We start from the raw sequence: 27627 nt of genomic DNA, 5'->3' as shown, positions 1-27627 counted from the left end.
GGTGCCATAAATATTGGTGCAATATTTACTGTGGCAAAGCCCAGAACTGGTGCTTAGGTCCTAAGGACCCTGACATTTAAAAAATGACTAGCTTTTTTTTTCCTTCGTCTCATCCCCGCCCCCAAAATAATCCAAGCCATAAGCAAGAAGAGCTTTAACTTTCAACTATTTCACCAAGAAATAAAGCTACATTTGAGTCACCTTTTTACCACGGGGGCCAGAAAGACCTTATTCAAGTTGTGTAGGAAATTCTTTGTCATTGCTTGAAATTTTCCATCTGAGAGGAGGGGGATACCAAAACACAGAAACTCCATCTTTTAGATTCCCCAGGGAATACCGCCCTGTCAGACCCATTTAAAGCCCAGATCCTTTGAAACCTGCTGCCACCGGCCACAAGCATGGCCGCATTAGCAGGTCAGTGAGCCCAGCATATCTTCTTGTAGAGTGCGCTTCCAAACACACCCTCAAAGACCCTAAAACTGCTCCAGCTCCGAGCAGGTGGGCGACCAGAGGAGCTGTTCGTAGTGATGGGTCCAAAACCCCAAGGTGGGATGCTTGGGAATCTCCTTCCCTCCGCTGCAAGCTTGGTACCGTGGGGCGCAAAAGTGCCGGTCTCCCCCGGGAGGGATCGGGGTGTCCGGTAAGGGAGGTGCAAGGCTCTCTGAGGCGGGTCTTGGGCATATGGAGGCGGGCCGAGCTTCGGCTTTTGGCAGCTTCACAGCAAGCAGAGAGAGCGGGGAGGACCTGGCGGCTGCCGCGGAGGATGTTAAGTTTGTGCTGGCTGCTGCTCCCGCTGGTGAGTGCCCGGCGGAATTTCGGGGAGGGGGTGGGGCAGTGGACCGCACAGCTGGCTCTTGAAACTGTTGTCCACAGCTGGATGGCACTGCAGCTGCCCTGCAGGATCCGGGGAGGGATGTCTGCAGAGGCAGGGTAACTTTTCTCGTAACAGGGAGCAGGTAGAAAGAAAGAAGAATAAGGAGAGAATTATAAACAGGGGGACGGGGATGTAGGAGGAGAGGAAAGAAAAAATAATCCTGAGTTAGAGGCTTGACCCAGCTCTTTATTTTTTTTTTTCAGCCCTGAGGTGCTATTAATAAATGTCTTTTCATTTCCATTCATTAGAATTGCAGTTTCCAAAGGACAGAAAAGCATCCCCAAATCAGAATAGCTGTAGCATACCTTTAGAGGGACAGAAGGGGACAGCTTTCTGTCCCAGTTGTCCTGAGAAAGGCAACTTTGCTAAAGAAGGAAGATAACTAAATAAGAATAGTTCCTCCTTATGTGTCTGAGACATTTACCTCTTTGAGAGGCCACTGATGTATTTACTGCTGGAGGCATCTGCTTATAATATCACCAAGCAGCAGAATGAACCATCATGTCTGCTATGCACTGGAGGCAGCAGGTGAGATTGTAACATTAAACATCAGGGAAGATGTATGAGCACAGAGACACAATTCAAGCACATTTATCCCTCCCTAAGCCCCATGTTCTAATGCTGGCACTGCCTGGGCTAGATAGCAAAATCTAGTGTAATTACAAGTACAGTTATATGTCCTTCCCCCCCCCCCCCCCAGTCTTCAGCCTCAGGAAAGTGTTTGTTTGGAAATCTTTCTATGGGTGTGATTCCCACGGACTTATTAATTCTAACTTTAACCATTTCACAGTTAAATGCTTAGTGTAGCCTGGGATTCAGAATCCTGCGGTAGTCAAAGGGGAAATAGTCACCTTACTGGGAGGCATTTCATCTTGTCCTGAGAAAGACAGGATGGTTCTGTTTTCTTCCCCTGATAATAGCGAGAGCCTAGATGGTTACAGACTGGCCTTGACCCTTCGGTTTTAAAGGTGAAAGATAGGATGTACATTTTCACAGCTGCACCTCATATCCTCTGGAACTCATACTTCCCTCTGTATTTACACGGCTTTGTGTACAAGTGATAGGACATAGGTCTTTGCTATATAAACTGCCACATACAGTATTCTCATGTGTAATACCCTTCTTTTAGGGAAAATTGGTCAACCTAAAGTGTTATACTGCTACAGGTAGAGCATCTTTAGCATCTGGACTAGGCTTTTAACATGTAATAGAATCACAACTTGTTCTTGCAGCTGTCAGCAGTGGAGTTAACCTGAAGCAATTTATCATGCACATCTGTGGCCTGCTATGCATCATTTTAATGTTTTATCATATTGCAGCAGACTGTGCCCATAATAAAAAAAAATCTACAAATGGCATGCTCTACCTAGCTTTTGGCCTCAAACTATTGCTCATGTATGAAATCCAGCTACATGTCAATAAGAGTCAGTGCTCTAAATAATGGTGGTTTTCATGTCTCTAGGTCTCGTGGGAGGCTTTGCACCCTAAGTGAGACAGTCAGAGAAGGCCAGACACCCATAGGGTATATTGTGTAAACGGTTCTCTCATATTTCCAAGGATAATGTCAGAGCAAAAAAAAATAATTCTAGTGTGGATTCTGTAAAAAATTCATTATTCAGATATGAAAATAAACCAGAAACCTAATCCTGAAAACTTGCTCTGTGAAACTGGATACTTTTACCTCCTATAAGCTCCACAGGGAGCTGTATGTTGCTGGATAATACTTTGTGCCTTGCAGAATAGAGTTCTTGACATTAAAAATTACCATTTGCTTGTAAGTGACAAGGAACAGGGAGCAGTGGGTGCTGAAATGCATAAAAAATACTTTTTTTCCTGTCTTAAAGAGTTCAGAGTCTCAGGAAACTGAGGATGTGGAACAGAAAAGACTGCACTCAGTCTTTCCTGCTGAGCTAAACTACTGCTGCTTCAAACATGTAACAGCTTTTCACATTTCTGTAGACGGGGTGCAGTCTGATCTAGTGATTGGAAGTGAGAATGGAAACACAGATGGGTTATTGTTGAGCTATACATTTACTTTAATTAAGCATTTATTGTGGTAATAAACATATAGAAACAAATCCATAGCAACACATTTAACTCCCAATAAAACAGAACTGGGTGCCTAAATTTCTGACATAGCTAGTATGGGCTGATTTGTGTTGGAGGGACATACATGCTTCTTCCAGGGATCTAGTCTTTACAGACCTTAAGTTACCCTCCGTAGGGAACTGAAGGTGTAGAAGAATTGGTCTGTTTAGGTATTTCATTAGCCTGGAGAGAATTAATGGGGGAGACATGCTCATGTACATTGAATCACTGTCCTCAAATAGGTGTCTGAGGGAGGTAGGAGAAATACTTCCCTGAAACTGTTTGTCTGCCTTCATTGATCATTAAGGAAAGCTTGATGGGGGAATTTAGATTAACCATCTAAAATTATCTATCTAGAATCAAGAATCTTGTCTAAAGCTACTCATTTATCCTCCTTCAATGCTATCAGGAAGAGGTAAAAACCCTCCAAGAACAATGACTAGGGCTTAAGCTGAGTGAATTTGCTGATGGTCTTTGACATGTATGTTTCACTTCTTTGGGATTAGGTGACATGAACCCCACTTTTCAGTAAACATACTATACATGCAGAAATTGAGAAATTTCTCTTTAATATGAAGGAATACTTGCAATAGCAGAAAACAAGGATTCTCGGTTATTAGAGTTCTGTTATTTGTTATTGATGTTTTAATGCTCTACCAAATTTAGCATACAGCTAATAAACTAATTTTAATTTTTCTCAAGATCACACTAATCATGTAGGATTTATAAACAATATAAATTAGAATGGCTGCATTGTCACATACAGATTACCTATGAGTAAGTATAAGTACGTATAGTGATATGCATAGATATGCATATACAACAAGTATTGTTCTGTATAAGGCTATGCACCTAAATACAGTCAGATAAATGCAATCCAGTACACACAGGAGCATTCAAGCATTACTCCAATGTCTTAAAAACAGTCTTGAAAAGATATTCCTCTAAATGACTGTAAGGCAATCAGTGTCTCAGCTTCTCTTGTTCCATATGTAATCAAGTTAGAAAGAGAAAACAAACACTGAAAATGTCCTCTAGGTAGTCATTTTCAGCCAAAGAGACTCCTGAAATAATCTATTTAATTGGCTGAAGAGAAAGATTGGAAATAGGTTTTTACCTTTGGGGTTGAAAGCTTCAGGGATCAAGACTGTGTCAGAGCTTGAAGTTGGGGGCAGGACTTTCTATAATAGCTAAATATGTTGCTGGTGACTGGAGTCACATCACTGCTATGGTGACCTTGTGCTTTGAAATCAGAATCAAGAGCTGAAAATGTGGCTTGGATATAGTAGAAACAAACCGGATGTTCATCTATTTTTTCAAACGCGTTTGTGCGGTGGACTTCTTTGCTACATAGGAAATCTTTGGTTATTTTATATGGGTTTTTTTTTTATTTTTCTGACAGAACATAATGTTACACATATTACATTACAAATATCCCAGAATTACTTATAGGGCACAGTAGGTAGGAAGATCCTTACAGAGACAATTGTGATTGTAGTTCTGCAGAAATGGACAAGAGCTAATGGAACTTGAGGTTAGTCCCAGCTCCCTTTAGAACACATGTGAAAATTTGCCCTAACTTCAGTGACCTGTACTTCCCAATCTCCAAGCTTTTTAATTAGCACTTGTCATTTTGTGAAATTCTGAATAAAATTTTGATACAATATATTCAACAGACTGAGAAATTTATGAAAAAGGTTGAGGTTTTCTTTGTCTTCTTCATTTTTCATGAGACTCCTTGCATCCTGTAAGACTTTTCTGTTCACCAAAGTTCCAGTTGAAAAAACTGTATGCATTTCAGAGCATAACCTGGTTCTCTGCACTGGCCAGCTTTCAGGACTGAGTGAATACTTCATTCCACAGTTAAAAATGGGCAGGGAATGAAGGATTTTCTTACCATGCCTTTCTTTATCCTAAAACACAAGGTGAGTTTTAATCCTCCAAGCTGGGAGTCAATGTATGACGTGCATGGCAGATAGCTACGGTTTTGTATAAAGGAAATATTCAGGCATCAGAGTCATATCATCAAAAAAATGAACAAGGGAAGCACAGACAGGGAGAACAGGGAATACAGAGATGATTTCAGAGCACATCTGAGATGAGATCTGAGACATGAATGAAAGCTGTAGAGACAGAAGCAAAAAGAACAGTGATGAATAATCTTAGTAAATTATTTACACACTTGACACAAAACCTATTTATGAGGTTTTAGGATTTCATGACATTGGAAATGAAACTGGAAAGACCCTTTAAGTTCTTGAAGCCTTCTTGTCTTGCCAATTATTTCAGACACTTCTTTGATTTTTTATTAATTTTCAAAAAGACTAAGTGTTACCAATTTACTTCTGGCTCTTTGATTCCATTGAATTGCTTTTTCAAAAATGAGTAATACATTCAGTGCCCACCTTTGAAACACTTCCCTTGTTTTCCGAGAGCACAGAAAATGTTCCTACTTTTCCCCAGGTGTGTTTCTTAATGAGTGTAAAACTGTATTTTGTATGACATCTAAATTGCAGTTTTTCTACACTGCAGTAGCCTATGGGCACCATCTTTGGGTGGGCTCTCAGGAAAGATTGCTTTTAATTAATTTGCACTAAGTATGGCCTGAGGATGTTTCTAGAAGAAGTGCTTGCTAAGTCTGATGTTGTCCACCACGAACAAATGAAAGCCCAGAGTGCAATTACCTTGGTTTTTCTGTTCAGATTTGAGCAAATAAGTAAGCTATCCTGTATAAAGGAAATACAAACCAGTGTTATACTTACTATCAGTGAATATATCACTTATGGTTTCAATGCAATAGCCCCACAGATGTTAAGAAAAGGAAGTCTAAATGTTAAGTGCAAGCCCAAAATCTGACTTTCTAAATTGTTTTAGATTTTTAGCATACCGGTGCCTGTCATAGGTAACTTTTTAATGTTCACTATGTGATTACCTTTTTCTGGGCAAGATTGTTTCCATGGTTAGGACTTAGAGTTAAAACACCTCTGTGAATTTTGGCTGGTCATTAATGTTCAAAGCAGCAGAAAGATCTTTATGTTATGATGCAGAGCAATGTAAAGTTCCATTTGTTGAGTACTGTCTGCAACACTGCATGGAACCTCAGTTTTCTGTATAAGCTTTGGGATGAAGGCACCCCACTGTGATTTTCAGTAAGGCTCATGCCAGGTTGCTGCCTATATACTAGGAAATGTTGATCTGAAAAGAATTTCAAATCAGCCTCTTACACTTATTACTGTGGTATGGAAAACTGCCAGATTGGACATCCCTGCTTCAGAGGTCTCTGGTTTGTTTTTTTTTTTCCCTAAATTATCCTTTTCTAGGAGGATAATTATACTGAAGCTCAACAGGAGCTTCTCTTTTCGTACAAGAGCTCAGTCATCACAGCAGATGCCTCCTAAATTGCAGTGCTATTCCTTTGCAGCAAACACAGGGACCCTGTTTTCTAGAAAACCCCATCACCTAACCATTGTAGGCAGATTAGAGCAACAGCATACACTTTTCTCTCAAGGTATTGTGAGATTAATAACAAAAAAACAAGTAAGCCATAGCCAACAAATCACAAGTAATGTTCCACCCAGAAGGCTTTTCTTTAACCGTAAAATGGCTTAATGTCTTCCTCTTTCCTAAAGCCTAAGGAAAACCAGCAAATTGAAGCATCATCACTGCTCTCAATTTCTTGTATATGTCTTTTCTTTTCCATTTCTTTTTTTTTTTTTTTTTTTTTTTTTTTGTAACAGTGGGATTGCTTCTAGTAAGGCTACATGATTGCATGTTAACATCAGCCTCATCTTAGCTTCTTATGTGATAGTCTGTAGTTTACATCTGCAATTACATCTGATGTTGATTTTCAAGCACTGAAGTGTCAGTAATATTTAGCCCATGCACTAACCTATAATAAAAATTCCAGAAAGTAGAGAAATTACTTCTTTCCTGTCCAGCTGCATCCATCTTTACGAAATGAAATAGTGAGATATGTACGCAACAATCATTTTGTTACTACTACTCAAATAATTAATTTTTTATGTAGGCTGACTTTAAAGTGAAATACATGTTAAAAGATAAAGAAATGAGCAGGGATCCTATTAATACCTGAAAAATTTCATTTCAGAATTGTATTATTATAGTTGAAAAGCAAGAAGTGTTATTTTAAGAGTGACTTATGCTAATTTATAAAATATGCTAATTTATAAAATGTATTTGAAATTACCTACTGGAGGAATACAATGCATGCAAAAGGCCATGTCTCAATTTTCTTTTCAAACAGTGTCCTTAATCCTCTTTCTATTCTAATATTAGGAGGTACAAACCATGTCTAGGGCCTCATAATTGAAAGCAGTTTGTCTATGCTACTTTGAAATCCGAATGTAAGCAGTGTTTATAAAGGTTTAAAAAGATAGTCATGTTCTATTTTTATTTTTTTTTTTCCCCTCATCAGATATCATTGCTAAGATGTAAAAGTCTATATGACTTCAAGTAAAGTTTCTGTGGAGGCTAAAAGAAGTCCTGGTTACACTGCTCACTGAAAACATTCTGAAGGTTGATAAATCAAATTCCTGAGACTGAAAAGGCAATATAGCAGTGATATTTTCTTCTTTACTGTGTTTTCAAAGTCATTAGAGGTTTAGAATGGCCTACAGTCTTCCTCAGAAATGTCTCAGAAAGCCTTCAATCCATCATTTCTGTTAAAATCACTACCCTCTGAGCCCCCCTCTCTGCCTTGAATAGCATAGCTTGCAAAAAAGCTCTATTCTGTATAAGACTTCCTATGTGCTGAACATCCCAATATCCCAAAGAAGGCTTTGATGCAGTATTCAGTTGTCTGATTACAGTCCAGTTGCTTCCCAGCCTCTATTGACTCTTTTGACTTTGTGCCTAATTCAGTTACTTAACATGGGCACGTAGAAATATTTCAGACATCAAATAAAGCATTTGAGATTTCTACATAGAGCTGGCAAAATTAATACAGAGTGTACAGAAGAGGACTGAGATACCCTGCAGCATCCCAAACAGCACTAAACATTCCTTTTCCATGTACTGCAAAAGAAGCTCAGATAACAAGATCACATGTGGATACTGACTTCATAGATTCCTTCTTAGAATTGAATTGACTTTCCAGAGACAATACTTTTGGGATGCATTAGGAACATCTTCACAATCACAGATGCGATGAAGGACTAAAGGAGACATGAAACTTTCTGGAGTGGGCGAAGAAGGTCAAGCAAAAAAAGTGACAGCACCTAAATGACACTAGTCGTAGTACAGACACAAGAATCTGTAGTTAGGAAGATGAATCTAGCCCATGTCTAACAACTGATGCCTAGAAATCCATTTATGTGTTTAAATGTAGGTACCTTAATCTGTGAGCTAAATATAATTACTTAAACTCCCAAAACAAGTCATTATTTTTTCTTATTTCTTCACTTGGTAAAATGGAAACATTGCCTCTGTCTAAGGAGTGTGCAGCATCCTCATATAATATGTTGGTAAAATCTTGGAATCACTCATATTAAACTATGACCAAGACTACCATTTTTCTATTTCATCTATTCTTGAACATCTGGATTTCTTATTTAAGTCCCAATGGACATAAAACTTCTTCCCTATTTATTGCTTCTATTTTTACAATTATGCCAACAGCATTCAAAAGGGAAGAGCTTACACCCTGCTCTCGGTAGTGTCATTTGTATGCCACTAAAATCTCAAGTTCTCAAAGAAGACCAGGAGCCCATTCTGTTAGTATCAGCATCAAAGCAGAGTAGGCACACCTTCCTGAAATGTGATTAAGACTTTATTGTTACGGCTAATTCCTTCAATAAAGAAAACTTGATTCTTGGGAACTCTCAAGAATCAAAATAGGAATATTTTGGCAATAGGTAGTTCTGAACACCCAAAATATTTATCTAAAAATCCCCAAACAAACAAGCAAACATGTATCTTTAAAGAAATATATTTATTTAAATTTAGTTTGTGGGGAATAAATATCTATATGGTCAGACTGCATGTGCGTTTCAGGAACTCAGTGTGACTATTCCCATTCACCAAATCCATTTCAGTTTTGTGAAAAACTTTGGTATAAAAAGGACGTAGTAGAAATATCCAAGCTGGAAAAGAGGTGTTACTGAGCTTGACTATTAAAATACACTGAGGAATCCATACACCTATGCATATGCAGATGCGTATACAAATTGATAAATGTATGAGATCGCAGCCTCCTTCTACTGTTTACGTGTCTTGTTTGCAGATACATCTTTGACTGTAGTTGTCACATTTTTAAACCTCAAAGCACCAGCCACAAGGTATAAAAATTGGAAAGAAACTTCATTCCAATGATCCATTCCTTTTCATTCCAGTAATCACAGAACTTAGTGGGTTTTTTTGTCTTTCTCTCATTGAGGTTGTGGGAATCCATCCAGAATGCAAGATATTCCAGCAAGTGGTCAAAGAGGAAGCTCTCTGCTTAGAAAAGAATGACTCTCTTTCACCTGATCTTAAAGGTAACAGTCCTGATTGCCAAGCTCTGATATGAATATCCCTTGTATATCATTTCAGGGGCACGATGTCTAGATGTTCTGCTGGGTCAAGATTTGGTTCCTTTTTTTATTTGGTTTCTTAACAGTATTAGGTGCTTCTTCTATAGGATGGGACTTCATCTCATTTTAAACATCTTTAAAAGCTCAATGTCTAAGTCAGAACATGTTTCATTGCCTTTGGTTTAGATGTTTACTTCAGAATGGGATGAATTATTCTCTGGAGCAAATTTTATTTACTGACTATGGAATGAGACAAAGATAATTGTTTCAGACCCTGACAAGTTTTAATGCTTTATTAGGGCAGATAAACCCTACCTGGAATATCTTGCAATCCTAAATTATTTGGTGTGGTTTTTATTTATATCCAGAACTTCAAAGAAGCTTCCACAGAAGACAGTGAAAAGCATGCTGAAATTATATTGTGATGGGAATCATTCCAATGTGGTGAAAATGCTTTTTTTTTTTTTTGCAAAAATATTTTATCTGGGGTATTTTAAAGTTAGGCTAAGATTGACAAAACTCTCTAGCTTGCATTTCAATTTTCAGGAGCTGATTGAGACAAATTGAAGAATCACAGCTGTGCAGTTACTTCTCAGTAGTCATAGAGAATCTGTGCTGGAATTAGTTTATGTTGTAGAACTTTTAATCTAAAGTAGTTCCATATTATTCTTGTTACACAGAGCAATGTCTAATGAATTGTATCAGTAGACCCCAGGGTGAAATTCTTCTCAACTCAAAGTAGATGTGTAAAATGGGCCCACTGAATCAAGCTCTAAAAATATTTCTTTTTCTCCATTGTCTAAAACCAACCAACCAACCAAACAAACAAAAAAGCACCCCCACACAAAAAAGAAGAGCCCCACGTTACTGTAAACGACTGAAATATCTATGATGTCAACATTACTTAATACAATTTTTACTGCAGTTGTCTTTATGGAGTCTCAGGTGACTTGGACAATCACTAGTCTCTTGAAAACCTTGGTGTGTAAAAGAAGTCACTGAAAATGAAGCCAGATCTAGGACTTAAAACATGCACATTCCACTCCTACATAAGGTCACCTGATTCTTGGTTTAAGCACACATTACCATTTACAGTAGATTTTTAGACCCAGCTCATCAAATGTAGAACAGTCTCTCTAAGAGCGAACCTTTAAGTCTGTAAGTCTAAGTGCGTGGGCCACTGCATGTCTAACTGGGATTCATATTACCTGACTTTATTAATTTGAAAATTAGCAGCCTGGTTAAGGCTATAATCATCAGAAAGACCTAGGTATTTCCAGTGAGTGATTCATCCTGCCATCAGAAAGGAGCCTCCAATATGTGGGATGAATCATGCACTGGAAGTCCCTGTCTCTTTCAACTGATTATAGAGGGAACATAGCTAAGATTAGCTAACATATTTTGGACAATTAAAATTAGAGATAATGAATCAGGGTTTCTTTTTCCTCATCTGGCAAATTGGGTATACCAGGAATTTCATCCTCCCAAATGCAACATGAGAATAAAGCTGTGGGAGATTTTCAGGACTATCTTTTCAGAAGCCAAAGAGTAACTTTGCTCAGCTACAGGCAAGTAATATTGCTTCCACATTTCAGTTCTTGACAATTTTAGATTTGCCTTGTCATCAGTCACAGAGGAAACAGAAAAGAATCGGTGAAAGAAAATTGCACTTCCCAAACGAAACTCACACGCTGCTTTACATCCACCTTACAACTACCTAGAGATTAGTTTTGGTTACAGTGCAGTGATTTTTCTTTTTTATATAGGTTCAGGCACCTTTACATGCTGATAATTTTTCTGTGCTGCACCCACACCTACTTGCCAAAAAGCACTGCATGATCACAGCTTGAGTCTCAATGTGATGCATCCATGACAGAGCTGTGATTAACTATAATTTCTGAAGACACATTTTATCAGACTCACAGCTAGTAGCATGCCCTCTGTTATCAGCTAGCAGTTTCTAATATAGGCAACCCTGTGAAGGCCCACCAGCCAGACCTATGTGATGGTTATTTTATATGATGCTGGGAGATGTTCTTCTAGTTTGGGATTAATCTAATCCCTGTTGAAATCCGTTATAAAAGTGCATTGATTGCCTATGACCAGGACTCCAGCTCCTTTAATTCAGGTGAAACTGGTAGACTTTAAGCATGGAATCAAGGGACAAAGGCTGAAGTTTTAAGTCTGATGTTTTTCAGTTAGACTCTGGAACCAGTAATAAGAAATCTCAAGTGCTAAGAATTATTCATTATTTTGATTTGGTGACTTTTCTTTTGACAATAGAAAAACCTCCAGTTGATTTGACTTTCAGATTGCGTCTGCTTGAATTTCGGGTGCATTCTCTCATGAGAAGGTGAAGGAAGGTCCATCTGGAATGCCAAGCAGTTGTGTGAACAACGGGGCATTCAAGGAGAAGAGGAAAACAATACAACCGTTCATTTGCAGAGCTGCATGTCCTGTTTTGGCTCTTTTTGCGTGTGAATTAGTGGGAAAGTCTCAGATAATCTAATTATGGAAGATCAAACATGTGATATTCTCTGTGTGTGTATTTATTTAGAGGCACTGTTTTTTCCCCAGGATGTGCCAGAGATTGGGATGGTCTAACCTGCTGGCCCACAGCCACTTTTGGGGAAGTGGTTAAAGTTCCCTGTCCAAGATTTTTTGAAGAAATCACCAATATCCATGGCAAGACTTTTTTCCTTTTCTTTTTATCTCTACATATTTTTAAAATAAATTCTAATAGTTAAAGATTTAGTAACTTGCTTATTTTCCTGATTCACAATATTATCTTTTATCAGTTGACATACAATAATTATCCCGATGTGAATCTTGGCTTATGGTCAATATTTGGCATGTTTTTGATTTATGTTATTCCGCACGAAATTGTCTAGTCTAAACTAGAGAGCTAAAGGTGGTCTCAAAATTATGGGTAATTGCAGCACATTGCTAAGGTTATAAAGAAATATATCATAGAATCACTGATTTATAAAGTCATAGAATAATTGCTGTTAGAAAGGACCTTTTGAGGTCATCTAGTACAATCCTCCAGTCAGAACAGTTAAAGAATTGTATGTAACTTCAAAGCTAGATGGTGTGGCTCAGGGCTTTGTCCACAAGTACAAATTATGTTGTAAATGCAGGATAGACTGCATAATTTTATTTCCTCTGTCTAAGGACTGAATTTGCAGAAATAATTTCCTATATGAAATGTACAAGTTCCACTGCATCTTGAAATGAATGGGAATCTCTCTCTCAACTTTTTACACAATAGATAAATAGTATATTATAAAGCTATAGCTAATCTGACTGAACATGACTAGCCTAACTTCAGAATCAAAGTAGGAATAAAAATCAGTTGTTTCTCACAAGAAATTACCCCCCCCCCCCAATTCATTCTCTGATATATTTGACCATTAAAGGTTTCCTTCAGAGAAACTGTACACAGGAGGCATATTGGTCAGAACCATTCCCACCATACACCATTGCCTGTGGATTTGATGAAGGTTCCAGTAAAGGGCCTGAGGATCAGGTGAGTTTTGTATTTCTTACTTGTGAACATCTCCAGAGCACCCTCTTCTGAACGTGCTGAGAAGCTGGATGCTCCCATACATCTAGGCGCTGTTAGAATCCAGTAATTACCTATCTTCAGTGCTAAGATCAATCCTTTTAGGTATATTTACAGACTGTTTAGTAAATTAGGCTTAATATGAAGCAAGGGAGTAACAGGTAGCACTTTCTTCTCTGTCCAGTTGTCTCCTCTTGCTGTTATAGACTCATGTTTAGTTCACTTGTCCTTCTTAACAAGGACTGAGGTTCTCTGACAGAGATGATTTGAATCCTCATCATGCACCCATCTCTCATGGAAGTCCTACCAATCATCTGATTAAGGAGAATTTTTCATGGAAAGTTCTTTTGGATCCCTCCTGTTGATTTTTTTCTAGATGTTCTTTGAGTCAGAGAAAAAGATTCCATAACTTTATAGCACTATGATCAATTCATATCTTTAGGAGGGAACTCCTGGATGCCATTGAATATTTCCACACTATCATAAGAAATAGGAAGTGAAACCCTATTTTTTCTATCTGATGATCATAACTGGTACTCAATTTGGCTCTAGCAGTATTTCTTTTTACCCATATCTTCATATAAAATTTCTGTGGTCCTCATCATCATATTTGGTTCCAGGATAGGAATGCTTCACTCTTCCTTGGTGATGGTAGTGCCTCAGTGGTGAGCTTTATCTTATGGCTGAAGGTTGTTGATTGACAAAGATGCGCCTTTGAGTTCTGGTTCATCATTCCCTCCTCCTCCTACTGTGGTATTTTGATAGAAACAGTGGACTCTCTCCAATCTACAAAATAAAAGACTGACTCATACTGCTTGTTGTGAGTGTGCAGTCATGATTCAACAGGGGAAAAAAGTCATTTATCACTAGGCAATGCAAGACACAAATGTGAAAAGGGTTGTCATCACTAACACTCTGGCTGTTATCTGGAGTAAACCATTTGGTTCTCCAGGCATGTAAGCTCAAACACAGAAGTAACAGTTCAAGTATTCAAATATTTAGGAACTGCAGACAAAATTAGCTTCAGACGTTTGGCTCCATAAACTTAGAAACTCAAGCACAACTGTAACAGGTAATATAGATATCTGTAACTCAATTCACCACCCATAAACTAAGTATATTTGTACTTCTTTACACTGTGGGGAAGCTAGAAAGATAAATGCATTAAAATATTCTGGAAATATTTTGAAAACCACAAAAAGAGTTCAGAAGGTATGTAAGACTCATAAGGAGGTATGTATTCTGAAACAGAGTTCTCAAGCCCCTCAGGGCCGGCTGCCATTGCATGCCTTTCACTCACAGAGCTAAACTCTTACTCTCCAGGGTGGCTTTCTTCAAGCAGTCCCTGGACTGTGGTAAGCCAGGCACAGTTCATAGCAGGCCTAGGCTGAAATCAAGCAAGGAACTATATCTGTATTTTAACATTACAAAAGATTTCAAGGCAGAACTCATGTCTGTGCTGTGACTGTGTTCATTTCATTACTCTAGTCAAATCTGCAAGGTCTACAAAAGGAAAATAAAAACAGTAAGTTTTACTTGTAAACTCTGGGAAACAAGTATGAAGAATGCCACTTACATTCTAAGAGTATTTTGTGTTTTCAGTGAGGACTTATGGTGTCTTCTGTATATAATGTTGCTTTTCTAGCTGCCCTAAAAAAACAGATAAAATGCATCAAAATACTTCATTTTTCAGTTGAAGAATCTATTATCTGATTTTCACCTGCATTTTGAAAATACTTTATGGAATATTAGGTCTATTTCAGAAACATAGGATGATTCCTAGTTTGTCAGGGTTTTATGATTTATTTATGGATCTGCTTAAAATTGCTAACTGGTTGTCTAAAACCAGAATTGTTCCCTTTTGGATAAACAAGACTTTGGATCAACTAAAGAAAAAAGTGTTCATTGCATTTTCAAGGAGGAAATTTGCCTGGATTCAGAGAATTCATTTCTTGGGATTTTAAATAATTAGGTGGTGATGTAGTAAATCAGAATAAAATTTTCACAGATAAAGCAACATAGGCATTTTTCTTAGGACATAGGATGTTTAAGCCCAAACCAAATGAACAAATAAACTATAAAGAATTTACAGTGTTACAGTATACAGCAACTGGGTGAACTGTTCGACCAAAGAATTAATGACTGTGAAGCTATTTACTTGGCTTGAACTTTCTTACCTACACAATACAATACCACTGTTTCACAGTGTTTCAGTTTTGTCTCCTGCAAAATGCAAGTTTTACTTCTCTTTTAGCTATAGCTGTTTATGAAAACCAATACTTATTGAATTTGGCCCTGTTCTAAAGTGATGGATTCAGTCACTTTAGCAGTACCCCAGAGTCTTCATGAATCTATAAAAGAAATGTACTTACTTAATAAAGTTAACATTTTCCTATTGAACATGCTCAAAGGGGTCACTACTGCAGAGGAACCTGTGGGTTGTGAAACTTGTCTCATGTATAAGGTTCCGTAGTATTCAAGAGATAAAAAAAGTGTGTTAGCGATGGAGGGAAAAACCTGAAGCAGATCTCCAGCACACAAAGCTGTGCATAAGTGGTGAAACTGACTAGTAAGGGAAATGTATCTCAGTGAAATAAGCACACCCACCAGCATTGGTGTGTGTTCTCTTTTTCTCGTAGAAATCGTATTATTCTGCATTTTGGCGTGTCTACACTGCTGGCTATGCAGCATCAGTGACTTCACTCATTACAGCTCTAATTGTCTTTGCTGCCTTCAGGTAAAAAACAATGGTCTCTTTTCCAGGATGACTTAAAACAGCTTCATTGTACTTCTCAGAGTACTTTTTGTTTTATGGGATTTTTTTAATTGCCATGTTTAAGTCCTTCTCAGACATAAACACTGTTGATGGCAATGGGTCCTTCTCTATTCATGTTGTAGCATTTCCCTGCAGATGTTAACACTGCCTGGGCAGTCTGTCCTAGTCTTTTTAATGACAGCATACAGTGAAAATGCTCCAACCTGTTATCACTATTAATATAACAATTCCTCCAGCACATAGCAGGACATACTCTGCAGAAACTGTCTTCTACCCCTGAACCAGAAGTTATTCTATTCTGTCCATTCCCTCTGTGAAAGACCATTACTTCCATAACTGGGAGCTATAGAAAGAAATTTTAAAAATTTAAATGTCATGTTTGGTGATGCTGGGTGTTAGGAAATAGATACTGGGTTTGGTTGGTTCCAGTGTGCTTGGACAAAAGTCTTAAGCTTGCTCTGCAGGCAGGAGTGCAGAGCACAGAATCAGCTGCCTAACTGGAGTGGATTGGGAGTCTCAAAGTTCATATCGTTTATAGAGGGCCCCAGGACCAAGAGGCTGATATGTTCAGGAGGTAAAACTGTGGGGAGGGAAGTCTAGAGAAATAGAATCATAGAATCATGTAGGTTGGGAAAGATCTTAAAGATCATTGAGTCCAGCCATTAACCTAACACTGTGAAGGTCACCACTAAGCCATGCCCCTAAGTGCCAACGAATAGTAACTCATCTGATCCCTTATTTCTAGCTCCCTCTCAAACAGTGACAGGCCATTTATTTTCTTTGGTAGATGTCTGCAGTCACATGTGTTCCTGAGTTTTGATGAGACCATAAGAAATTTCTCTTGAAGAACAATTTTTATTTTTTCTCTCCATGTCAGAAAATTCCACTGTACACGGAATTACATCCATATGCACCTGTTTGTCTCCTTTATCCTGAGAGCAATTGCTGTTTTCACCAAAGATGCCGTTTTGTTTGCAGATGAAACTATGGACCACTGCCTAATGTCAACGGTACTAACTTACAGTCTTATTTATCCTTGATATAACATTTAATTCTTTACCTGAAGAGAACATGGAGATTTCTTAATCCCATTTCTCTTTAGTTTGCTAGAACTGAAATCTTAAACCAAACAATATTAAAAAATCCTAAAGATGAAGTGCTATGGCTACACTCAGCTTTGATGATATATAAGGTGCAGGCCTGTCCACTCTAATGAAGCTGTAAACATTTCTATTAGTAAAGAATTTTATTTATAAGAGAGAGCCAATATTTCCCTTTCAAAAAACTAAAGTAAAGCCAAATGGAATTATGGAATTTCAAACTTACTGAAATATTGTAATAATTTCTTCATTCTTGTGTGGTAACAGTGAATTTTTCCTGCACTTGTAGAGAAACCAGGCACAGTAGAAAGTAAACCTAATAGTTTTTCTTCTTCTGCACTTCCAGGTTGCTTGTAAGGCTGCTGTGGCATTCTTCCAGTTCAGCGTTTTAGCCAATTTCTTCTGGCTCCTTATAGAAGGGATTTACCTGCAAACACTGCTTTTGTTAACCTTTGTTTCCGACAAGCAGTATGTATGGTGGTTCATATTTACTGGCTGGGGTTAGTACTCATTTCCTCTGTGTGTTACGCAGTATTTCCATTTACTTTCAGAACTAGAGAAAATACTTGTTCTGAGATTCAAGGCATCTGTAAAATGTGCCACCTTTCCAGTGGAATTTGCCTATTCATGCAGTACTACTACAAAAAACCATACCATTATACTGTCTTTCTTCTTATCTTGTTATTTATACTGTTCAAAATATTGAAGGGGAGGATAGGGTGGATTACTAGAAGCACTATGATATGCCTACTCAAAACACTGCAGCACTCATCTTTATGACTGGAAGCAATTTTGTGCAACTATAGTAATTTAAAACTTAACCATCTAATTTAAACTATCTCTCCAGGTTTCTCCTGCAGTCAGTAGAGTGAGGTATGCATGCTGTGGTGGTGATTAATCCAGTCCTCAAGAATGTGAGTAATGTGGCCAGATAATATCTTGGAAACATGTTGCCTTCCTCCACTGACTGAAGAAGTGTGGGTGACTAAGTTGCCATTTTGCTTTTAGTGTGCAGAATTAGATTTAAATTATGTGACTTCATGCCCAGACATCAACATTTATTTCTTTTCTTTTCTTTTTTTTTTTTTCTTTTTACAAAATAGAGACCTTCTGGCTTTTAGGAATCTTCTGGTTTTATGCAACAATTGAAGTATCTCTGATTGTCAGAATATGTGCACATAATACATAAAATGTCTTTCACTGTAGATTTGCTTATTGTGAATCTTAGATATCCTTATACCTCACCTTGTCTATTCTAAAATAGAGGCACCCAAACTGAGTAGTTACATTGACATATTTTGGCTTGGAGTGAAATCTAGATTCTCCTGAAGCGAATAGTAATTTATCCTTCATCTTCATATTCTAAGACTTTTAAAATATAATTATTTTTTTGTAACTGTTCCAATTATGATTGCCTGAAACTAGATGCTTAAACTTTGATTAATCCCATCTAACTTGAGATAACAAAGGAAACATCTCAGTTAATAATGTAGTAATCTTCATCTCCTTCTATAATCAATGCAAAATGAAACACCTCAGGGGCAACTCATGTGTTAGGTGATACAGATGTAGATAGTTCTCTTCATTAATTACAAAGACAATTTGAAGTGAATATAGTCCCATCTTAAAGGCCTTACATAAAGGTCTAAAATTAGGAAGGTTTTCTTCTGGGCCTTTCCTACAGATCTCAAATGATACTTAGAGAGAAATTACTGATATTTCTATAGATTTATCAGTGAAAGTGCCACCTGCTCAGATTATAGTCCTTTTTGTAGCAGCTTTGAAAGTCACTTAGTCTTTGGAAATGTAATTCCACAGAAGAAAGGCAAAAGCAATTGTTAGTTTAAAAGCCTGCTTGAAAAAAGGAAAAAAGATAAATAACTGTTTAGTCATAAATGTAGAAGGATAAACAGTAATAAAGTGAGGTTAGGAAGCACCTGTTCCTGGGTTGAGCTAAACTTTCATGGGATGCTCACCAGTTTATGGGTCTAGAGTGATCAGTAGAAGCTGCTTCGGACAAAAATGTGAACTATACCAGCTAGTGCAAAGAGTTGCATGCTGGCCACAATTCATAAGATGAAAGAGCTCTAACTAAATGAGTGGTTTCTCCAGCTTCAGAAGTGCTTGTAATTCATATCCAAACCTTCAAGCAATTCTTAGCTGTTAATTTTGAAAACACCATTTAACAGCATCCCCTATTCTTCTTTGTCTTGATTTCATTCTCCTCCCTTTTCTGTTCTTTCCTTGAACTGCAAGTTAAGCTCTTTCATGAAGTTACTTTAAATTGCCTGACCTATTGTTTGACCTTTAATGTTCATCCAATCTACTGCACTGTGAACAGTCTTGGGATGAAGTTTCTATGGGACACAGTATTCAGAAGATTATGTGTTCAATGTTGATTTATTCAGGGGCTCCCACTGCTGTGATGTTTGCTTGGGTCTTCACACGAATAAACCAACAAAATACCGGGTAAGTCAGAGCTTCACTAAGGATGCCAAGGACATCCTATTTTCCTATTATTTATTGGTTGGTTTGGTTTGGGATTTTGTTGGGTTTTTTTGTTTGGATTTTATTTTTTTTTTTTTTGGGGGGGGGTAGAGGAATATATGTATAACAAAAAAAATAAAAAAAAAAATCCAAAAATGTGTATTTAACCTTTACACTTCATAAGCAACTGACAGAAAATCTTGAGGTCTTCTGATTTTGATGTGCATATGTGGAGTAATAAAACCTGGAAATATCATAGTAAGTATTGAATTTCATCCTAATATGCAGTCTTTGAAATATATGCTTCTATATAAAATCAGCCACAAATTAGTAACATTAATCTCTTCAAATAATTACCTCCCAAACAAACATATTATGTCCTGATGAGTCTGGTTTTGGTTATTTTTTTCCATCCTTTTTCAATATGAAAGCCAGGTATAAAGCAGGAAATTGTTTATTAAAAGCTGCCCTGAAGCATGAAGACAGGCTGAGAAAGTTGGTGCTGTTCAGCCTGAAGAAGAGAAGGTTGAGCGGAGACCTCATAGCAGCCTTCTAGTATCTGAAGGGGGCCTATAAGGATGCTGGAGAGGGATTCTTCTTTAGGGACTGTAGTGATAGGACAAGGGGTAATGGGTTCAAACTTAAACAGGGGAAGTTCAGACTGGATATAAGGAGAAAGTTCTTTACTGTAAGGTTGGTGAGGCACTCGAATGGGTTGCCTAGGGAAGTCATGAATGCTCCATCCCTGGCAGTGTTCAAGGCCAGGTTGGACAGAGCCTTGGGTGAGATGGTTTAGTGTGAGGTGTCCCTGCCCATGGCAGGGGGGTTGGAACTAGATGATCTTAAGGTCCTTTCCAACCCTAACTATTCTATGATTCTCTGATACAACCTAACATGTATGGCATATGACTGGAGGGAGTTAAACTGAACTGTTATTGAGGTTAAATACATAAACCTCGAAACAGCCTGTTTTGACCAAAAGCCCATTCTTCTCCCTTTCTTCAGGGTAGCTTTTCTAGGGCTTTAGGTTTTCCTTGCCTATTTCCTCATGAACACAAAGTCATTACATTCATGAATGCACAGTAGCTTAGTCTCTGATCTGTACTCTGTAGACCAGTCACTTCTTTCACAGAAAAGCAGAAAAGAAGCCTGAAAATAGAAATGTTCATTTCTTGACTTTGCTTTGGTTCTTTAATCCTTGCTTCTTACTGAATAAACTTCCTTTAGATTGGGCTACACAGAAACACCGAGAGAGCTTTCAGGGTACCAGTATTGGCAGCGGCCTTTAAATGGTGATTTAAAACTTAATGTCTGTCAATTTCCTGTTCTGTGACAGAAATACTTTCATGTGTTACGGAAAGCTCACATGGGACAGATAACGTGACTGGTTTTGTTTACTGTTTCAGATGTTGGGATGATGATGAAAATGGAGTAGTGCTATGGATCATCAAAGGTCCCATTCTGCTAACTGTATTAGTATGTTTTCTCTTCGTTTTGTCTTGAGTATCTTTTGAAATGTGAAAGCTAAGTTAGTGCCTCCTGTCAGCAAACTGGGAAAAGCAATAGCACATGCTATGGTGCTGAATTTCAAAAAGCTGGAAATTATTGTATAGCATCTGGGTTTGTTCTTGGACTTGTTGGTTTTGTTGGAATTTTTCTCCCAAACACCCTAAATCACAACCTGAAGACTAAATCCTATATTTTCTAGAGTCATGCTATGACATAATGGAACCATCTTGACATTCTTGCCTGTGTCTCTGTAAGTCATTACCGAAGAAAGGCAATCCATACCAGCAAGATTCCTAGCTAACATGAAGCTGGTTTAGTACAGGAAATACATACAGATAATTTTATGTAGTTTATTTTTAAAATAAATTCTTAGGTTGTACACTTAAGACTTTATGCGTAAGTTTATTCTATGCAGATTTATGGAGGAAACAGTACGTCACTCAGATCTGCATCTGATATAAACCCTGTCATAGACAATGAAGGGAACAGAGGGCACTGATTAGACCACATAAAATCTGCTAGATGCTGACAAGTACAAAGACTTAATATCACATATAAGCCAATACTGAGATATGTAGGTCTATATTAACTCAATATAGCTTTCAGCATATCTTTATATATATTTTGCTGAGAAAAAATAATATTGGTTTTAATGCAATTGATTTAATCTGAGAGCAGATCTTCACTGGTTTATAGCGGTGCAATTCCTATGGCTGGGGATTTTTAGTTAATTTGTATCAACTGAAGACATGCTCTGATTCGCAGTAAGTTTACAGATATTGTCTTGTTTTTCAGATTAACTTTATTATATTTATTAACGTGATCAGAATTCTAGTCCACAAATTGAAATCTCAAGAGGGAGGAGGGAGCCATTCAAGCCACTTTGTGTAAGTCTTTCTGTGTCTCTTGATATTGGCCTGTTCTATGAAATTCTAAGAAATGTTTTATGGTCAGGAACACAAAATGTTCTACTCCTTACTAATAGAAAAAGAAATCCCCAGAAGAAATAAGAATGTAAACGTTATTTTTCATCCAAAATATCACCTCTCTCTTTTTCTTCAAGGGGAGAAGGGTGGGTTTGATATGCTGGGGACAAAGAGAAAAGTAAAACATAAAGTACTGCAACTCCAAAAGGAGTAGTTGCTTGAAAGTGCAAACACTGAATGTCAAGTAATCCATCTTGCTTCCAGTCCTTTCCCCATGAATCACCACATAGAGAAAGATGCAGATAATTTCCTTTAAATTTTTAGAAGCAACAGGAAGATGATGTACTGGTAACTGAACCTAACCCTTCCTATTTACAATCCCCTTCATAATTAATGGAGATCTTATCAGTGCAGTCAGAGGACTCTAGTAAGCTATTTAACTCATCTTAAGATATGTAGGTATAGATGTTAGTTATGTCACAGGACCTAGCACAAACCCGTACCCTTCTGGAGTGAGCTGAAGGACAAGCAGAATGCCCACGGACATCACCAGTGGCTACCACACCAGTGTTTAAGCAAATGAACCAAATCCTATAGACAGTGATGATTACAGCTCCATTGGCAGTTTTGGAAGTTGAAACACTTCTGTTGGGGGATGCCTACATGTGATTGACGTTAGTCTTAGGGCAGTTGATCAGAGTACTCAGCTTGGTCCCCCTGTTTTTTGCATGTATAGCAGGGAGAATTTAAGGTCAAACCAGAAATCTTGCATGCTGACTTGCTCATCTTTTTTCACCAGGTGTTGACAGTGAGGGTGGCAGAAAGTAATCTTTCTGTAACTTTGTTGGATGTAGTTGCTTCCATTATGGAGCTGTCCTCTGTATTAAAATTTGGTCCAACATATCCCTGCTATCACTAATTCCATATTTCTAACAGTGCATTGTTCTTTAATTCTTGGTTTGACAGGAGACTTGCTAAATCCACGTTACTCTTAATCCCCCTCTTTGGAGTGCACTACATTGTATTTGCATTTTTCCCAGAAAGCACTGGTCTGGAAGCTCGCCTCTATGTTGAGCTAGGCTTGGGTTCCTTTCAGGTAAGCTGAATAAAATGGTTATCAGTCCTACCAGGTATGATCTGAAACACCACACTCTCAGGAACGTTACATTTTACATTGGTTATTAGAACAGGTGTTAATGTGTTTAAATTCAAAGCACACATTCTATCTTACTCCTTCGTCACCTCTTTCTGTTGTTTGTTTCCTTATCTTTTTATTTGAAATCTCACACTACTTTTAAGTTCTGACTTAGAGTTCATTTTAATAATCCTCCCCCCAGATACAATATCTACCTTTATTAAATAACAATGACAGTGCCATAAAGACCACTGTATGGATTAGGGTGAACCGATTGAAACTAATTCCACATATAATAAAGGTGATAATAAAATGAATAAAAAAGTAAGGATAATATATAAGAACCTGTTTTGCCATTATCCTTTAGCAGTAGTGCATTCATCATTTTAATATTCCTTTGTTTCTTTTATTTTGTTGTATCACTATTCTGAACATTATCTTGGACAATATTATGGTGTTTCCAGCCATTGAAAATTTTAATTCTGTTATGAAAACCCAATAAATATTGCCACATCGCATAAATTTCAGTGGAACAATGGAATATATGAAATTTTTGCGGTCTTATTCAGATTTTGAATGAAACCTGTTGTTTTTCTATGATTCTACATTTTACATGCTGATGTTTGACTTTTTTCTCCCTCTCCTTCTTGTCCTAGGGTTTTGTTGTCGCTCTTCTATATTGCTTCTCAAATGCAGAGGTGAGTAGCAAGTACATAAGATTATCAAAACCTTTTAAGCTTGTGGGCCTCTCTTGTTTTTCTGGAACAGATCTGTGCTTTGATCTACTTCTGAAAGCATAACATACCAATATCTGTTTTTCCCTTGGTACTTCTGCTGACTTTATTTGTATTCATACAGTTCTGATGAACACAAAATAAGTTTTGAAGCAATGACCCTTTACAAACGGTTGATGAATTCCCTGACATGGGACTTTTTTCTGCTTTAAATCTGATAGCTATCATGATGACATCTCAATGGAAATCTTGTAACACTGTTTACTTTCTTTATTTTCTCCTAGTAAGTTTCTTTCTTTTTCCCTTTCCTTTTCCCTTTCCCTTTCCTTTCCCCTTTCCTTTTCCTTTTCTGCTTTCTTTTCATTTTTCCTTTCCCTTTCCCTCCCTCTTTTCCAGGGCAATCCATGCATTTTCAGTATTTTTTTCCAAACACTTCCTTTATATTTTTATAATGTTAGAATTTTGATAAATTTCCTGTAGTATATTTTAGAGATCCTGTACTTTTAAAACCTAGCTAAATTTGTCTGCACTTTCCCCAAAAGAATAGAATGAATCAAAAGCCATGAGAAAATGTGAAAACACACCTCATCCTCAGGAAAGTGTGTAGGTTAGATGAGAAGAATGACACACTAACTGTGCCTCAGTCTCCCTAGTAGCTTAGACTGGATACTTCTCACAAGGGTAGCTAAACGTAGGTAAAATTAACCCTACCCAATGACAAATAATGTCTAAAACATGTCACAGAGAGTGGTCTCTGGCCCCAAGATTAAGTGGTATGGGTTGGCTTGCATTCATGTTGCTTAGGGGTAACTGCTTCTGGAGCAGATTGTCCACTCATTACAGCTTGGCAGTGCATCTGTTATGGTTTCCTACAATCATAAAAAATAATTATTATTTTCTCTATATGTGTGTGTTTCCTCAGTTTTAAGTGTCTGCAACAATGTGACAGACTGTGCTGCTGCCAAACAAGGTGGTTTCTATGTGGGATGAAACTGGGGGTTGGTATTGCGCACAGGAATGGTGAAGGGTCTTGAGCTTGCTGGGATAATACTGGAGTAGTGGGATGGTGGAGGAAGCCCCTCTCAATTTTTAGGGTCTTCAAAGCTCCAGAGAGCATGTTTTGCCCATACCTGAAGTTGCACATCAGGACTGGCATGTCTGTATGGTTAGCAGAGAAAATAAAGGCAGAATAAAGGGCACCTCAGTGATGAATATTACAGTGACTTTCAGGGAGCACTGATGTCCAAGACGTACTTCTGCACATCCCACCATCTTTTCTATATATCACTATAGAAATCATACTTAATAGAGAATAGATAACAGAATTACTAGACGAATTCCTAAATTCAGAGCACTTAAATCACATTTGTCCATCCATACATCCCCTGTAGGAATTAATATTTTCACTTAATAGTTAATTTTTTCATCTAATTTGGAATGGGTTTGTGCTAATATTGCTACAACTATAACACTGTCATAGATTTTCATCATTAATGTTAACCACAGAAGATGGCAGCTGGGTGGTCAGGAGTATTTGACTTATCTTCTTAGTTTAGAATGGCATTTGTAAGTCAGTTTGTAGACATTCAGGAAAGCCACTGCCCTTGCAGGAGCAGATAGAGACGAAGCTGAACATCAACAGAGGTAACATCAACAAGCTGATCCGCAGGATTAATCCACAGGAACAGACTATTTATGTGAACAGCGGCAAGAACCAGGTGTTTCTTGCACCTACTTGCATTCCTTCTGCCACAGCTTTGTGTGTGAGCTGCTTTATGTAGGGCAACAGAAGCTACTCTGCCCCTCACTCCTGCCACAGCAGTGTTAATAGCAGGCCATGGCCTTCCAGGGTTGTTCAGTCTAGTTGTTCATTGTATGTCAGATGGTAAAACAATCAGTTTCACCTATGCTTTTGAGGATTCCCAAGACATCTCTCAAATGCAATGTATTCAAGTCAATTCAGTATCTTTCAGAGCCAGTAAGGGATGTTTAAGAGGGATTTCAATCTGCATAAACTGAAAGCCTGGAGAAGAACCCTTATTGTATATAGCAGGTAACAGCAAGGAGGCACAAAGATTCAGTATGAGGAAAAATAAAAATTATACAAAAAAAAAAGTAGAAATATTTCTGAAGAAGTTTACAGCAGTAAACAAGGAAATCTCAGTCAAAACTGTCCTGTCATCCTCTGAACTTTGGAAAGTAAATCTGTTTATTTTGAAAAGTTAATAGTGACATAGTCTACGTTCTAAAAATGTATGAAGATTTAATCCCAATTGATTTGGGTGTCTTTGTACATGTGGACTAAGTAGTCAGGCAGACATTTTGGTATATTTTACATTCACTGTCCACTAAGTCTTAATTTTCCAATTCTCTGGTTTTAATTTTCTTTTCTATAGGTTCAAAGTGAACTGAAGAAACAATTATGCAAATGGCAGTATCAAGAATACCTGAACTTTACACACAAACACAAGACTTTTTCCAGAGAAAATAGTCCAGTCAACTATGTCACTCAGTTATCACTGCTTGAAAAAAACAGTCCAAAAAGGAAAACATCTGTGTACCAGAATGGTGTAACTTCTGTTTGAGCTTTTCTAGCAGGCTAAGTTGCTGTGACACTGTAATACCTGAAAGATTGCCAGCTTGAATCCTTCATGGCTTTCCATACTGTCAAGAGCCTTCTGTGAATTTCTTGTCCTGAAAGTGAGCTGTTTTTCTCACCTGGTATAGACTGGTATCACAACCCTGGTTCTTTCTCTCCTTAAGCATATAAAATCAACTGGTTTTGTCCGGAAAAGCTAGACCTTAAGCTGGTGCAAGTCAGCAGGTTAGCACCCAGTAAAAAGGAGCTACATTAACTCCTCCCAGGCACAGCATGTTTGTCACATCTCTGTTAGTTTTTCCTGAAATTTCCAGTTTTTAGAGCACTATTCCTAATCTTGATTTGAAACAATTATATGGTGTCCTGGGTTCAGCAGTAGCAGTCATTTTTCTCCTTAGTAGCTGGTGCAGCACTGTGTTTTGACTTTCGGCCTGGGAACAGAGCTGATAACACAAATGTTTTAGTCTGACCAAGGACTTTGTGAGTCTCATGCTCTGTCAGGGAGGAAGGGAAGCTGGGAGGAAGCAGAGACAGGACACCTGACCCAAACTGACCAAAGAGGTATTCCATACCACAGTACGTCATGCCCAGGATGTAACAGAGAGTGACCCGGAAGGGCTAGGGACTGCAGGGTTGGGCGAGGTATCAGTCGGTGGTCGGTTGGGTGGGGTGAGGGGGGGTAGTTATTGGTTGGCTGGTGCTGTGGTATTGTATTCTCTTCCCTTGTTATTTTCTTTACCATTATTATCATTGGTGGTAGCAGTAGTGATTTGTGTTGTGCCTTAGTTACTAAACTGTTCTTATCTCAACCAGTGGGAGTTGCATTCTTTTCGATTCTCCTCTCTGTCCCTCTGGGTGTAGGGGGAGGGCAAGAAGGGGGGGAATGAGAGAGTGACTGTGTGATTTATGGCTGACTTTGTTTAAACCACGACATATGGTGACAAAGGTTTGTCATAATGATTAGTGATGTTTTTCTAGTTGTTTTGAGACACCTTGAGACAATTTAATGGGAATTACACATAGAAATATGCTAAACACCTACCCATGGAGCAGCAACCTCCTTTAAAAGGAACCTCAGGATGTCTCAAGAGTGACACAAAAACAGAGTAAGTTACATTATCTGCTTGTGGTTTTTTAATTCCATGCCTGTTGAACAGGGAGATTAAATTAGGCCAGACGACCACAAGCCCTTTTTTCCCCATGGGAAAACATGGAGTAGCTGAACATTACGTAGATTACGTGCATATGAAGGAAGAAATTATAGCACAGTCAATGAAGTATGCCAGGTAGGCTACCTTGAGCTC

At 38.0% G+C, this 27627-nt stretch overlaps 1 protein-coding gene across 1 annotated transcript; it reads left to right on the top strand.

The window, feature by feature from the left end:
• The first annotated feature begins 763 nt into the window (after window positions 1-763).
• LOC136009213 (vasoactive intestinal polypeptide receptor 1-like) lies at window positions 764-26309 on the top strand. The gene is made up of 13 exons (XM_065669269.1): window positions 764-796; window positions 9357-9456; window positions 12070-12177; window positions 12912-13021; window positions 15697-15794; window positions 16711-16843; window positions 17280-17433; window positions 19342-19402; window positions 20827-20896; window positions 21725-21816; window positions 22822-22951; window positions 23647-23688; window positions 26121-26309. Exons 1-13 carry the CDS (start codon window positions 764-766, stop codon window positions 26307-26309), a joined length of 1320 nt encoding a protein of 439 aa, XP_065525341.1.
• Window positions 26310-27627: the final 1318 nt, after the last annotated feature.

Source organism: Lathamus discolor, chromosome 2, assembly GCF_037157495.1.
Source record: "Lathamus discolor isolate bLatDis1 chromosome 2, bLatDis1.hap1, whole genome shotgun sequence".
NCBI lineage: Eukaryota > Metazoa > Chordata > Aves > Psittaciformes > Psittacidae > Lathamus > Lathamus discolor.
This window is presented reverse-complemented; position numbering and strand designations above follow the sequence as displayed.

Coding starts and splice junctions, on each gene's coding strand:
- LOC136009213 (XM_065669269.1), top strand. CDS start 764: ATGTTAAGTTTGTGCTGGCTGCTGCTCCCGCTG. Junction 13,022..15,696: donor GTAAAGGGCCTGAGGATCAG/GTGAGTTTTGTA, acceptor TTTTTCTCGTAG/AAATCGTATTATTCTGCATT. Junction 21,817..22,821: donor AGCCATTCAAGCCACTTTGT/GTAAGTCTTTCT, acceptor TTGGTTTGACAG/GAGACTTGCTAAATCCACGT.